This window comes from Misgurnus anguillicaudatus, chromosome 12, assembly GCF_027580225.2.
Source record: "Misgurnus anguillicaudatus chromosome 12, ASM2758022v2, whole genome shotgun sequence".
NCBI classification, from domain to species: Eukaryota; Metazoa; Chordata; class Actinopteri; order Cypriniformes; family Cobitidae; genus Misgurnus; species Misgurnus anguillicaudatus.
In genome coordinates this window covers 30,212,390-30,225,817 of record NC_073348.2, presented here as the reverse complement: position 1 = coordinate 30,225,817, position 13,428 = coordinate 30,212,390, and the positions used below count along the sequence as shown (strand labels likewise).

The 13,428-nt window shown below is 37.6% G+C and overlaps 1 protein-coding gene across 6 annotated transcripts in view; it reads right to left on the bottom strand.

Annotated features, from left to right (window-relative positions):
- The window catches only part of ntm (neurotrimin), a 372,932-nt gene that overhangs the window by 113,921 nt on the left and 245,583 nt on the right, over window positions 1–13,428 (bottom strand). For 2 of the 6 annotated variants that reach the window (XM_055208263.2, XM_055208264.2), the window contains exon 1: window positions 5,046–5,577. In XM_055208263.2, coding sequence (XP_055064238.2) covers window positions 5,046–5,203 — 158 coding nt within the window. In that variant the 5' untranslated portion in view covers window positions 5,204–5,577. Of the gene's footprint in view, window positions 1–5,045; window positions 5,580–13,428 lie in introns of those variants that run through there. The other 4 variants (XM_055208259.2, XM_055208260.2, XM_055208258.2 and 1 more) reach the window with 4 other exon arrangements.

The window sequence follows — 13,428 nt, the reverse complement described above, 5'->3', positions numbered from 1 at the left end:
AGAAGTAGTACAAATAAGGCTAAGTTGTGTGGATGTTAAAGGGGCCATGGGATGAAAATCTGACATTTTCCAAGTTAAAGTGCTATGATTGGGTCCCCAGTGCTTCTATCAACCTAGAAAATGTGAAAAAGATCAACCCAGTAACTTAGTTTTGGTAAACCATTCTCTACAAGCACATGAAAAAATAGGTCGTTGAAATTTGGCTTTCCTTATGATGTCATAAGGAGCTCATATTATAATAATACCGCCCCTTATTCTGCACTATCCAACCACAGCACTGCCATTTAGTGCAAAGAAAAGCACAATTGAGTTTTATTTGCAACAAACCACCATCATTGTGATCAATGTTTGAATTTCATCAGCTGCTTTTGCATTTAAAAGGACACACCCAAAACGGCACATTTTTGCACACACCTACAAAGTGGCAATTTTAACATGCTATAATAAATTATTTATATGGTATTTTAAGCTAAAACTTCACATATATGCTCCGGGGACACCAAAGATTTATTTGACATCTTAAAAAATTCTTGGGCCATGGCCCCTTTAAAGGCCTTATATGGATCCATACAGGTGAAGCATTTTACTGTAGTAAGCTTTATTTTTAATATAAAAATATTGTAATGTGAAAAAGCTGCAATGCACTACAATGCAGCAGAAGAAAATTCATTATGTTTGACGGTTTGTGCACGTACAGCGTTTGAATAGTTTGTTCCTACTGACATGATATACCCTAGGTATTTTTTACCATATGATACAGTTGATTTATTTCTGAAACAGGCATTTTGTCAGAAGTTATCACGTTCTTGGTCTCCCTCCAAAACGTATTTCAAATATGGCAACCACAAAACACAGGGGAAAACAGACCTGTTTGAGCTGTAACACCCAGCTAAACTCAATGACTTATTCTGTTGTATTATTCATTAATTGGCATTTTAATTGCTTCAGCATTCAAGACTACTAATCTTCTCAGTGAACTGGTCTCTATATGAAAAGCTCAGATGCAGAACCCTCTACTGTGAGTGCGTCTGACATGCTTTCTTGGAAATGAGCATTTTGTATCAGACTCTTAAAGGGATAGTTCACCCAAAAATAAAAAAAAAATGTCATTAATGACTCACCCTCATGTCGTTCCAAATTCATAAGACCTCCGTCCATCTTCGGAACACAGTTTAAGATGTTTTATATTTAGTCTGAGAGCTTGTTGACCCTTCATTAAAAATCTACGTACGGTATACTGTCCATCAAAAATACCATTTGGTCCAAAAATAATAAAAATTACGACTTTATTCAGCTTTGTCTTCTTTTCCGCATCTGTTGTGAAGCGCATGCTAAAGTCACGTGGCTGCAGTGACACGAATGACGTGTTATCCTCAGACATGTTTGCGAAGTTTTTTTTTTTAAACTTACAGAGTGCGTCTCCTTCAGACTGGTAACGAAGTCCAGGCGCACAAAAAAAAAAACAGCTGAGGCGCACCAGATAACACGTCATCGGCGTCACTGCAGTCACGTGACTTTAGTCTCGGGCATGCACTTCACAACAGACGCGGAAGAGAAGACAATGCTGAATAAAGTCGTAATTTTTGTTATTTTTGGACCAAGATGTATTTTCGATGCTTCGACACATTCTAACTGACCCACTGATGTCACATGGACTACTTGATGATGTTTCTATTACCTATCTGGACATGGACAGTGTACATAGATTTTCAATAAAGGGTCAACAAGCTCTTGGACTAAATATAAAACATCTTAAACTGTGTTCCGAAGATGAACAAAGCTCTTAAGAGTTTGGAACGACATGAGGGTGACTCATTCATGACATTATTTTCATTTTTGGGTGAACTATCCCTTTAATGGTAACAAACCAGGATTAAGCAGATTTAAAGCAAAAGTATTTGATGAACGTATAATACGTGCCAAGAGCAATAAAATATCTCAATCTTTAGCACTATTCGGACAGAACTCATTTATGAGGTTAGATGAAGCAATGCAATTTTACCACAGGATATCTGTAATACTGATGGCCAATTCACACAGGATAAAACATTCAGAAGTGGGAGGGGTAACTTCATTATGCAGCGGCGTCACCTCCCTTGTCGTCACATGAACATTACATTGCTTTCAAATATCAAGTGTGCAAACACACAACATGGCATCAACGAAAAACTCGAAAATGGACCATGGTGCATAACCACACAATATGGGAACGTGTTTATCGAATAGTTTTAAGTGAATGTCCTTAAGTTGCTCAAGATTTTGGAGAGAATTGACAACTGACTTGTTCCACCAACTAGAACGCAAGTGAATGTTTCTTTAAGAGCTTTCATATTTGGAGAAAAAACATGCAAAATTACAGAAAAAATGACAAAACATTTATTTTTATAGCAGGTCTATTCGCAAAGAGATTAGTATTACCTGAGGTAATTTCTCCAGACCTTTTTACAGAAGGTAAAAGACATCGTAATCTTTACTGACATTTCCGTAATGGTAACTAAGATGAAGCATTCGGACGGGACTAAAATCATGGAGAAGCTCTGATTAAAATTGCCTTACCCCACCTTTCTATGTGACACAAATCCCGTCCGAATAGAGGTGGCATTTAGCGGCTTTTAAGCTTATGTTTCGGGAACTTTGTTACCTCCCTTTCTCACTCAAACGTTTGGATGCACATATTTAAGGTACTTGTATATCGTCGTTTGTGTGCCTTTCCGTACCCCATCAATCTCACCAATTAAACCACAACTGTCCTCTTCCTCAACTTTCAACCAATCAGCCGCCATATCCCATAATGCTCTTCAGACAGTGCAGCACTTCAACACCCACTCACTGCCCTAAAACTCTCTCAATCGCTGTCATATAATTCTGTAAGAGGGCTTTGAGTTAGCCCACACCAGAGAGAATTTGGGCAATGAATCTTATTTTTTATGTAATAGCATTGTTATGTTTTGTCCCAAGGGTAATTGAAAGTGCCAGAGCCAGTTTTCGGCTAATGTTCACCTGAGGGGTGGAAGACATTACTGAAAACATCACCTAGGGCAGCAGGTATGATAACAGTAAACTTTGTTGCTGTCAGAAAGAATGGCAATGTATCTGTCGCTGAACATTTTATATAACCTCACCAGAGGTTTATAACAACGATAAAAGTTGCAGCTAGCCAATGTATATGTGGACAGGTTTGATTTAACACTCAACTACAGACTGTCGGTTACTACACTGTATCAAATATTACTTTAAAATGCACATCCATTGCAGCTTTAAAAGCATTTAGCTACTAAAGGCTAACCGTGTAAACTTTTCGAAGTTTCTTTTTGAATATAGTTTAACAAACTCACAGTCATAGACTAAAAGCCACAAAACTGTCAAATGTCATGTCGTCCTTAACAATTAAAACAGCCTAAATTATTCTGTAAACTGCATTTTCTCAAAATCAACAACAAATTGGTTACCAAATAAAAAACTAAAGTGGATTGGATCAATTTAAAAACATTAAAGCATAGAGTGCCTACACTGTCAGAAATAAAGGCAAAAAACTGTACCTTTTCTGTCACTGGGGCTAGACCCTAACTTTCCGTTTGGTACCTTTACAGGACTACAAAACAGAATACCATTTTGGGTAGATTACCGTACCTTAAGGACCTACATAGTTAGAAAAGTCAAAATATGTACCCAAGCTGTCAGTGGGGCAGCACCATTTAAAAAGGTCATTGTATGGACCATTAGGTGCAGATATGTAAACATTTAGTACCAGCATGTACCTTTGAGATACTAATATGTATTTTTGAGGTACTAATAAGCTCTCTTTGGTCCCAGTATGTACCTCTGAGGTACTAAAATGAAATCCTTAGGTGCAAAGCTGTACTTTTTGAAAGGGTGTATTAAGCTGTATTAGCTGTATTAAAGTGGGTGTAATCCTACTATATGGTTCATAATAATATCTACAGAAGGTTATGAGCTCCTAATTACAACATATGAAGACCCTAAAGATTAGTACACCATGTATTAATCGATGTGCTTTCTTAGTAAACACGCAGTACGCCATCATGTCCAACTCACATGGTGACCCATTCTCCTTTATTATTCTTTCTCCACCCCACCCCACATACATCATCACTCCATGCTCTCTTGTGCATTATGGGTAATGCAGTCCCTATTGTTACACATCACTACACCAGAAATACGTACTCTAGCCTATAGCCTACTTTTTGTAACCTTGTCACATGACCCAAACTTGCAAAAACCAGTGAGGACAGCTGAACACTTTCATTGTTTTCAGGTTACAGTAATTATGTTTTCTCTATCCTACACACAAATGTGATTAGATTTAAAGCATTTGGCGGACTATTTGTGAGAACCACCTAAAATAACAAGATAGTTGCTAATCTTTTAAAAAATGTGAATATCCAGCAGTCAAATTCATACACATACACACAAAGTTCACAGAAGTACCAGTTAAAAGACATAATCTGTCGAAATTAATTACCACTTTTGGTTTTAATGCATAAACATGTAAAATATGTAAAACAGAAAGTACTGAGACTAAATTGTACTTTGATTGTTTGAACTGACTGAATAAATGTTTGAACTGAACTGAATAAGATTGGTTTGTTATACTGTACAAACCACATAGGCTATCAAACTACATTCAACTTTACCTACACTAGGTTACTACAAAACGTATAAAACTTTGGTCAATAACGTTTTAGCTCAATTTTATATGATTTAAATAGTGATGCTATAGTTAGTTTTGTCATTAACACCTGATTAATAAAAAAGCTTAAAACTTACAGAAATTACCTTTGTTTTTATTATTCAAATAACAATAATAATTTTGTCAGTAAACATATGACTCATACATTACTTTACCCAATAATTTTCAATTGCAGTCTTGTTACATCGATTTCAATAAATAAATAAATAAAAGCCGCAGGTGACACACGTCACGCGCTGTCATGCTTGTCAAAACACTAACAGCTCCGATGCCCTTTTCACTCGGGATACGAGACACATGACAGTTAGATAAATGCAAAATCATAACCGTGTACCTGAGGAAGACCGTCTCTCCTTGTCTGACGGTGATATTGTCCATCTGTTTGTTATTGGAATCTCCTTGGCTGCGGACGGGCAGACCTGCGGGAAGAAATAGCAACAGTCTGAGACCCACCACAACACATCTCCTCCAGCATCCGTCCAGCATCTTCATCTCAACACTTTCCCAACAGCAGTCCCGCACACTGTTAGTTAGCCATTACAGTTCATCTGTTAATCCAGATTTCCTTCCCAGGTAGAAAACAAAATCCCCCGCGTACTTAAAGTACACAGCGCTTATCTACGAGTGCGCAGTGCTGTCACGCAACTGAAATAAACTAAAAATGCATGAAGGAAATGTGCGCTTTAGTTCTGCGTCTTCGGTCTTTCTGCTATTCTAGATGCTATTGCATTTAATATTCACATAAAAAACGTTTTTCCTAACAGACTCAAACTTTAAAAAGTGAAAGCTACAGAGCGCGAGCGAATAAACGTGGCAAAACGTCACTCCACAGCTGCGCGTGAACAGATATGAAGCGCGTGTGTGGCGGCTCCTCAATTCATTTACAGTATGAGCCTGAGCATACACGCCTCTCTCTATCTCTCTCTCGCTCTCTTAAAAGTAAAAATATATCTCCCTCCCAATATGAATTAATGCTGTAGTATACTTGGGTGCTTACTACAGTGCACTGTAGTAAAATTCATAGTGTTTTTAAATCTTACCATAGTAATGTATAGCCTAAGTATAGCCGTATTTATTAGCCTACAGTTGAACAATTCACTATAGTTATGCTAAATTATTTATATGGCTAAATGTATTCAGGTCTGGTGCTACAGCTTTTTCCAGAAGCTGTCGATTGATTACTGTGAATGGAAGTTATAAACACGCATTGCTTTTTATTAGTTCAGCTGCGCAAAGTTGAAGAAAGCGCGTTGTTGTCATGGCAGCGGCGCACACGCGCCGTGGGCAGTGTACAGTACAATAAGAGCGCGCAAATCAGATGGTATTGTCTGGAGTAATGTAATCGGACGACGGTCATTGATTGCCTGGCAGTAGCAGCCCCTGCCATTCAGCACAATTGTTCAAGCAGCTATCAAGGAGGGAAAATTGAGCTTTGAGCACAAATCATAAAAAACATGTTCTGAAAATCGAGGTGAAGGATTTCCAGACAGAGAGCATGAAAAGAAAATCGAGGCACGCAATTAAATGTCCAGTATTGCATAAATAGGCAAAGCTGGCTTCAGACACCACCTGCTGCCACAGACCAGGGGTTCAGCCTTGGAAAGAAGTCATCAATTCACACAAACGAGCGCAGTGCTTGCTTGATAACAAGCCATACCTCCTCTGAGAGGACAAGAGCGGGCAAAGCATTTATAAGTGGAACAATTTAAGAAAAACAGCAGGTTTGCTCCTCTCCCAGCTCGAAAATCATCATAATAGCATGTTTCCTCGTGGATAACTCTAGAGATCCAAAGTCAACAGGTGACAATGACAATCACATGCAGAGTGGGACGTTGGATGTCGGGTTAAGACCACTTGCAGAACCACGACTCTTCTTTCATAAAATAACATCCCTTCAATTGAAGTATAGTGAGAGAGGCTTTATTTGAAGCATGCCAACAGGAAGCACACATCCGTGCTGGCATTTGTGGATGACTCATTTCTCTGCAGTGTTATGGGTTGAGCCGAGGATGAAGCTGAAGACATGCTTAATTCTCAATACCATCACTTTAGACCATGTACGATAAAAATAATTCCAGCTGAATTATCTCAACTCGAAAAAGTTACTTTGAAATACTGCAGCATCTGAAATATTTATTTTGCTTACATTATATCATTACTGATTATTACATTTCTAATAGCTCTGACTTGACTACAGACTTCAGCAAAGAAAAATCACAAATTAAATCTCTTTAAGACATCAGTTAGATTAAAGGGATAGTTCACCCAAAAATTATCATTTACTAACCCACATGTTGTTCTGACCCTGTTTAAGTTTCCTTTTTTCTGTTTAACACAAAAGAAGCCACACAGTTGATGGTACACATTGACTTCCATAGTATTTGTTTATCCTGCTATGAAAGTCAATAGTTACTGTATGGTTACCATGATTTATCTTCTTTTGTGTAAAAATGACAGAATTTTTATTTTTAGGTGAACTAATGGAGAGCAAATGGAAACAAGCTTAAGGCTCTTGTCTCGCAAGTTTCTCTGAGTAAAATATCTATGAATTGTCAGTGTAGATTCTGTCTTTCGGTGTAGTTTCAGTGTACATCTCAACAATTTCACAAACAGAGCTCAGATTTGCAAAGTTTGCACTCCAACGTCAGTATTATTGATACTTTTAACATGATCTCAAATATTCATCATCAGATTTACCGAAATCCAGAATATTTTCCCAATACAATTTTCATTAAAGGGGTGATTCAATGGTATTTCATCCATTTTTACTTATTTTTACTTATTGACCCACTTTGAAAGTTTTTTTCGATTACGGGTCCAGCTGACATATTCTGAAAATCTGACTTTTTCCATGTTAAAGTGATATAATTGGGTCCCCAGTGCTTCTATCAACCTAGAAAAAGATCAACCCAATAACTTAGTTTTGGTAAACCATTTTCTGTAAACATGTGAAAAAATAGGTCATTGAAATTTGGCTCCCCCTGTGATGTCAGAAGGGAATAAAACCGCCCCTTAATCTGCACTATCCAACCACAGCACTGCCATTTAGGGCTGAAATCAACTCATTTGCATATAAAAGGACACACCCAAAATGGCAAATTTTTGCTCACACCTACAAATTGTTAATTTTAACATGCAAGGAATAATTGATGACCGGGCAGTTGAATTATTACAAAAATAATGCACACCCAACAGGTTTTTTTCAATAATTCAATGGCCCGGAGCCAATTATTCTGCTATACTGCGGTAACCACACCTGAAGACATCAATAACATGATATATTTAAAGGGATTCGTCTGTTTTTTGTACTTAAATCGTTATTGTGAGTAGGACTATCCACATCTCATCCAACGGCTTTTTTGCTTGTTCCGAAACGTAATTTTAAAGCTGGCAATGGAGGCTTGAGCCGTTGATAGCATTCTAATGCAGTTATTAATTAAGTTTTTAGAAAGAGAGCGAGAGCGAGAGAGACACAGAGAGAGAAAGAAAGAAAGAAAGAGAGAGAGAGAGAGAGAGAGAGAGAGAGAGAGAGAGAGAGAGAGAGAGAGAGAGAGAGAGAGACTTTTTTGACTTTTAACACACTTTATTAAACAATCTGAAAAACATTGCATTATATCTTAGAGCGATCACAAAGCAATGTGATCAGGCCACATTAATAAGTATAAATATGAAAAATAAAAAACAAACACCCAAAAAAGAAAAGAAAAAGCAATAAAATAACTCGGGTTAAAGATGTAAAATCAACATCACCAATTAAAGGTTATTTCACCATCTTCGCCAAGTAACAAAAGAGCTCCATTAACGCACCATTTAAAATCAAATTCAAGTAGGTTTCCAGTCATCTAAAAGAATCTGTGCTCCACTCTAAAGGGGATCGCACACCGGCCGCGCAGCTCAGCGCCGTTCAAAAAAAATTTAACACATTGTTTTCTATGAGTGTACGCACACCGGCGCCGCCAGGTGGCGCCTGTCCGCGCTGCCCAGCTGTGACTCAGGAAGTTGTTCAAATCCCTGTCGCGCCACACAGCGCCACTCACATAGTTTAACATTACATAACATCATATGCGTCCCAAATCATTAACAAGTAACATTGGCTGCTAACGTATATTTTGCATTTTGAAGTAGACGCTATCTGACGAAGCTCGCGCTATTTAATGTGCACTTCCGGTTTACAATACCTCCGAGTTCTCCTAGGCGCGACGCGGCGCTGCGCTGCGCTGAGCTGCGCGGCCGGTGTGCGATCCCCTTAACTCTAGATTCAACCAGAGCATGAACAAGAGAGAAAGAGAGATTGTGTAAGGCTACATCTGTGCGTCTCTTAACAGCGCTGTCATTGCCTCGGAAAATCGTCTGTCATGTTGTTTTTGTTAGTCCGTTATTATAGTTAACTATGCCAAGTGATATGTTTGCCGTGCATTTCCCAGAAAATAATTCAGAACCTTCAGAACCTTCATCATCTAATCAGATTTAAGCATTTACTGGACCCGTATTATAAGTTATAATAAATTATCTATATGGTATTTTAACTAAAACTTCACATATGTACTCTGGGGACACCAAAGATTTATTTTACACCTTTAAAAAGTCTTGAAAAATTTCCTCTTTAATTGATAAAACACACCTGATACAATCAAATGTTTCCTCTGGGTTCAAAGGTCTGAACATGATTTGAGACAGCACTCAGTTTTCTTCTGAACCTCCATGAAGAGGATCATGAGAAAAACTAAACACTTAGGCCAAGTCTCAATTTGTTCTCCATTTAATCTCATAGAAAGATTTCCGTGTTTATCAGTAGATATGAAATGTGTTGTTTTTTCTCAAACATTTGGAAGCATTCATCCAATTTCAAAGACAAAACAGCCAGCAAGAGAATCATTGCCTTAAGGTTTTCTCAACAGGGATAACTTGCCACTATAAGTTAAGACGTCTGAATAAAGTGAAGCTATGAAACCTCACTCACTAAGACATCATAAGCTCCACTAAACTCTGCCCTGCTGGCAATGTTGACTTTAGTGCACTGGCGGAGTACTTCAATAACATTTGTGGGACGACAGCTCAATTCCCAGTTTGTGAACTCCTGGCTGATTTGGTGCAACGCTGCTGGCAATGCGATATCGTGTCACTATAAGAGCTCAGTTATATGCGTAGAGGGCCCTTTGTGATTTGCAGTGTTTTTGTTTTAAAGCCCGCTAAATGTAACCCACTTCAGGATTCAAAACACCTAGCGTGATTGCCTGGGTTAAGAGTTTTGCTGAAAAACAATAATCAAGTTGAGAAGCTGTTTTGAGAGAGATAATACATATCCTCACATATCGGTGAAAACTGTGTTTATGGCTTAAGTGGGAACTCCAAGTGGCTTGTGACTGGAATTTAATGGTACACCACTGCATATGTGTGTGCACAAACCCAAACTGCATTGCACTAAATCACTCTTTTCATCTGAAACACACGATGGATGAGCGATCGGGCAGATCTCTATCCGCTGGACACAAAAATACTGAGCTGCATTAAAAAAGCTGGTGGCCAAGAGCAATTTGACTCTTTGGGGTGGCGGTGATGACCATTATTTTCGAATACAGAGATTGATGTAGCTTGAACTGCCCCTTTGTCTTACTCTAGCTGTTTTGGTGGTTAACTGTGTTTTGCTCTAACTTGTTTTAGATTGGATTGTTGTTAACTGAAACAGCACTGTTTCCAAAGAAACCTGTGTGGCAGCATTGTATTGATGTACCTTAAATGTTCGAGTTAGGGGTTCACACAATATAATGCAGGTTTATTAAGGTCAAAGCTGATGCATAAATTCATTTAAATACAAAAGCCTAAAACCTTATTTAACTTTATTCTTTTTCTGTATTGTTTTCTTCAGGAGAGTGTAAATCTACTCATTGTTGGTTGTATTACATTTATATTACTAGTCTTTTTATGGAATGAAATTAAAGTATGTCATTATAATTTAATTTCATCACAAGACAATTTCATAATGTGTGTGGGATTGATTTAATGTATAATTATGCTTTCTTTCATTAAGATCAAGTCCTATGATAAATCATCCACAGCATTGGAATGAAACCATGCTCATTCGGCCAACTAAAAATGTAGGTTGTGTAAAATCAGGCTATTATAACTAAACCGTGCTCGCTAAACTGTGTCTATTTTAACCCCACGTGCTCAGACAACTTTGCACTGTGGTACCAAGAGACATAAATACCAATCATTGTTGCCAGGGGAATCAGAGGTGCCTTGGATGCACTCCTTTGCCTGACAAACACGTAATTATGGAAATAAATATACCATACTGTATTTAATGCTCTGGGCAAGAAATATGTAATGCAAGACACCGATTCTCTGACTGTCGTGCTGCTCCAGGATTTTAATTCAGAGCATTTGGATAAATAGATGCTGTAGTATTAAACTGCATCGCTGCGATATTCACAGTAATATTTTGTAATGGTGCAATAACATGCAGCCATAACCACATAGCCGTTAAAGAGATATTTCAAAAACAAGTATGTTTATTTTATGGACTGAAATAAAAGTGGAATTCAGTAAGAATTAATTGCATTTTCTGACAGCTTTATTTTAATGCACTTTCTGTGTTGTTTTGGCACTTACTAAAGGACTTTTTGCAAATACACCCAAAAGGTTGTGGCAATATTACTTTAACAGCCTATATAAAAGTAGGGCACATACAGTAGTAAGAAGTGACTGGGTACACAGCAAGCAACAGCCGTCATTTCACCGTCTAGTAGGGGTGTAACGATTCATCGTGCAAATGCGCGTTTTCTCAATGAATGAATTTGAATGAATTACGGTGAAATCCAGGCACATCCGAACACCAGGGGGCGCTCCCGTGCAGAAACTCCCTTTGTGCCACACAAGAAGTAGCATTACAAACGCTATTCCAGGAAATGTCTACACATGAATATTTATACGCTGTTCTTCAAATTGTTTCAGGTATTTTCATAATAATAAAGAATATTTTGAATGATTTTGTTTAACGAGTGTTGCTTTTTTAAATGCACATTATAAACGACTCCGACTCATAATGATTTTAGATTGATAAGGACTTCCTACTGACCAAATGCCATAATACAGGCACAAGCTGTGTATAAAACGAAGAATCGCAGCCTTGCGATTCAGAATCGATTTCAGACAGGCATTTTTAATGAGGACCGCGATTGAATCGTGATTGAATCGTTACATCCCTACCGTCTAGGTTTACTTTAAAGAGTCCAGCTATGAGTAACCCACTTACAGTCAGTGTTGGGGAAAGTTACTTTTAAAAGTAATGCATTACAATATTAAAGGCACACCATGAAACTTTTTGGCCACTAAGGGGTGCTAGACATGTATTTTTCACGTCTAGCGCCCCTAGTGGGCACAAGCTCCGCAGCACTGTCACAAAGGAAAAGAAGACAACTCTTTAGGTCACAAAGTGTGCCTTCCAGCATGTCATGTGTCATATAGTGATGCACCGATGTATCGGCCGCCGATATTAATCAGCCGATATTTGATGAATTTGAAACCATCGGCATATCGGCAATAGCACGAGAAAGGCCGATACCGATTGTTTATTAATTAACTGCATAAAGAAATCCATTATATGTAAAAAATGAGTTAATGTTGTTAATAAAATAAATGCTGAATAGCTAAAACCACCTTTGAAGGTTGTCATGCTGTCTTATTATATTTGTTTTAGCTTAATTTGTGCCTCTCTTATTATGTTGGTCAGTTGAATGTTAATTAGATCAAATCCATGTTCAGTAAAAATAATTTGATGCAGAAATAAACTAGCTAATAGACCAACTGTATAGTATTGTATACAAGTGTTTAATATCGGTATCGGCATCAGTATCGGACAGAAGTTGTCTGTTTAAATCGGTATCGTCCCAAAAAAATCCTATCGGTGCATCCCTAGTGTCATATAATATAATTTCATCGCGTAGCTCACGTTTACAAACCAGTTGTAATCAGAGTTGGGTATAACGCGTTACTATGTAACGCATTACTGTACTCTAATTACTTTTCCTGATAACGCAGTAACTTAACGCATTACATTTTAAATGTATGTAATTTGATTACAGTTACCAATGACAACAAAATTACGTTAATAGCGTTACAAATTAAGTGTTGAAAAATTAATTAAAATGTATTTTAAAATGACGTTTTGCCGTTGCTCAGCAACGTCTGTTAACGAGCATGCGCGCAGCGTCAGTTAACGAGCATGTGCATTATCACTCGTGGAGACGCAAGCAAATGGATGCTGTGTGAGCGGTGGTTGATCATTCAAGTGGAATACAGACAATACATGTCCAAAAAGTGGGCTTTGCGCGATGACATGATTGTACAGGTGTGTTTTTAAATTACTAATGTACAATAAGGTTTTCTTTGTTAACATTATTTAACTATGTTATTTAATCATGAGCTCAATGCGTGCACTTGCATTAATTAATCATATGTTTATTTAAACAATTACCAAAACAACTTTTGATTGTTATATTTAACGAACTAACATGAATATTAACATTCTTTAACTTGACCAAAAAGCCCTCGCGAATGCGATGACATGTTAAAACTCTAGTCTCCGCAACCGCGAATGAATGTGCATAGATAGATAGATAGATAGATGTTAATAAATGTAGAATGTTTTATGAGAAATGTTAAACATGTGTTACTTATTATAAAAGCTACAAATATTTCTGCATCATTATGACCAG